Raw genomic sequence first — 2296 nt, 5'->3', positions numbered from 1 at the left:
CACAATATTACTGTTTTTACTGTATTGTTGATCAAATAAATGCTGTTTTGGTGAGTTCTTAGACAATACACTTAAACAGACCTGTAGTATGAATTCAATAAATATCTTGTCATGCAAGATTTTTAACGAGATGGCTTTATTATAACATCCACAAGACAGGGTAATACTATTATTCATAATACTTTTTCCTTTTAAATGACCCTTTAAATTGTAATGTTTGCTTCAGCTCATAGCATGGAATGGATCTGATTTTTAAAAAAGGTTTATCTATTGTTCTTATAAAATCTAGATGTCGTCATAATTCATCTGGTTGACTTCTTCAGTAAACATGATGGGAGTATCCCTGACATTCAGGTTTGACAAACTGCAATGACATACCACTTACAAAATTGTGGTGGGTGTTTTGAATCATGATTATTTAGGGAATCACCTCAAGCAGAATCCTGAGCAGAAGGAGCGGCTTAACTGTACATTTTTACTGCTTGGTTTCCTTAATGTATAAATCTATGCTTTCCTCATCACACTAAATGACATGCATTATTGTTTTGTTGAAACATCTGCCTGAGGCTGTGCCTGAGAACTCCACACCTAAACCAAAAAGTCTTCAGTGTCACGCTTTTCTTCAGAAATCATTCTAATATGCTGATTTGCTCTTCAAGAAACATTTCTGATTATTATCAATGCTGAAAACAGTTGTGTTGCTTAATATTTCTGTTATAATATTTTTACAATTATTCTTAATTTATTTCAGGATTCTTTGATGAATAGAAAGTTCAAAAGAACAGCTTTTATTAAAAAAATAAATAAAAATCTTTTGTAATATTATAAATGTCTTTACTGTCACTTTTGTTCAATTTAATGCATCTTTTCTGAAAGAAAAAGTATGAATTTAGTTTTAAAAATGAGACGATGCACCTGCCATACTGGAGTGTTGCACTACTGAATACCATTATATTCTTTCTTTTGATTATCAATATATCAGAATGCCATGCTGGTGCGACTGAGTCTCAACCGCAGTCTGCAGCTGTGTGGGAATGAAACATCTGTCCCGGACTGCTGCCTGGAGCCTCTGTGTCTCCAGGAGACTCTCCTCGTGTCTGCATGTGTGGATGAAACTCCCAAAGCCTCACTCATCATACAGACCCAGATTTATGCCCAGATCGTCCCCAACCAACCCCCATCTGGTTAGTGTCTGTTTTCATGGAACTGAATATGAAGTGCTGCAGTACATCCTTGTGGTTTTTACTACTGTGGTACTACCATTGTTGTTGAAATATTTACAGTATTATTGGAGTACCATGAAATACCCTGGTTCATGAGTATTCCTGTCACTCAATCATTCACATTTGCATTAATTTAGCAGAAGTAAACTTACAAATGAGGAACACTACGAGCAGTAGAGCTAGAGCATTGCTTTAGTAACAGCAAGATCATGGGTTCAGTTTCCAGGGAATGCATGAACTGGTCATGTATTTTCCTTGAATGCAATGTAATTCACTTCGATACCATCATTTATACCATGGTGCCACTATACTATTTCATAGAGTAGTCATTATACTTGAATGCTCATATATGATATATGTCTTTTGTGTGTGTTTTATTTATTTGCAGAAAATAAAACCGTCATTCCCAACCAAGTGTTTGAGCCTCTCGGTCACTGCCCATGTGATGTTTCCCCAGGCGAGTGTGACATACGCTGCTGTTGTGACCAGGTAATAATTAAAGCATAGACAGCTGAATATCTGTTTCTAATATATCAATCCTTTTCATTGGCATTCTGCTGTTTACTCTTTGCTAAGCCCCACGTTAATGATCAGTCCTGTATAAACGTTGAGTACGCTCAAAATGGGCATAGAAATGTGCGTATGCTGTTTTCCACGCATGCATTTGGATTTATAAAAAAAAAAACTTGCTGTTAATACTGTATGTGCGCACCGTACAGATACTCTGGACTGTGCGTACGCACTCTTTTTCCTGGAGAGAGAAAAGTATGGGGGTAGAATTGTTGCTTTATTCCAAATAAATAGATTATGATCCACAAATAAATGTAAAGAGATTAACAAAAATGAAACATATTGACCAATAAATAGTTAGATCCACAAATAAAATGAGATTTGCAAATAAAAAACATGTTCACAAATATCTTTTTTAAGTCACAAACACAACTTTGCCTGGCATTAATTTGTGAATCGCGTCCCGTGCATTTGTAGATCGCTGGTTAGATCCACAAATAAAATGAGATTTGCAAATAAAAAAACATGTTCACAAATATCTTTTTAAGTCACAAACACAACTT

General features: G+C 35.3%; 1 protein-coding gene across 1 annotated transcript in view; it reads left to right on the top strand.

Moving 5' to 3' along the window:
• Positions 1-2296, top strand: part of LOC107599155 (tectonic-2-like) — a 15755-nt gene that overhangs the window by 1784 nt on the left and 11675 nt on the right. Inside the window, exons 4-5 of the mRNA XM_016290669.1 lie at positions 983-1184; positions 1612-1712. Of these exons, the coding sequence (XP_016146155.1) occupies positions 983-1184; positions 1612-1712 (303 nt within the window). The remainder of the gene's footprint in view (positions 1-982; positions 1185-1611; positions 1713-2296) is intronic.

The sequence above is a fragment of the Sinocyclocheilus grahami genome, unplaced genomic scaffold (genome assembly GCF_001515645.1).
Source record: "Sinocyclocheilus grahami isolate Dianchi unplaced genomic scaffold, SAMN03320097.WGS_v1.1 scaffold261.1, whole genome shotgun sequence".
Classification (NCBI taxonomy): Eukaryota; Metazoa; Chordata; class Actinopteri; order Cypriniformes; family Cyprinidae; genus Sinocyclocheilus; species Sinocyclocheilus grahami.
This window is presented reverse-complemented; position numbering and strand designations above follow the sequence as displayed.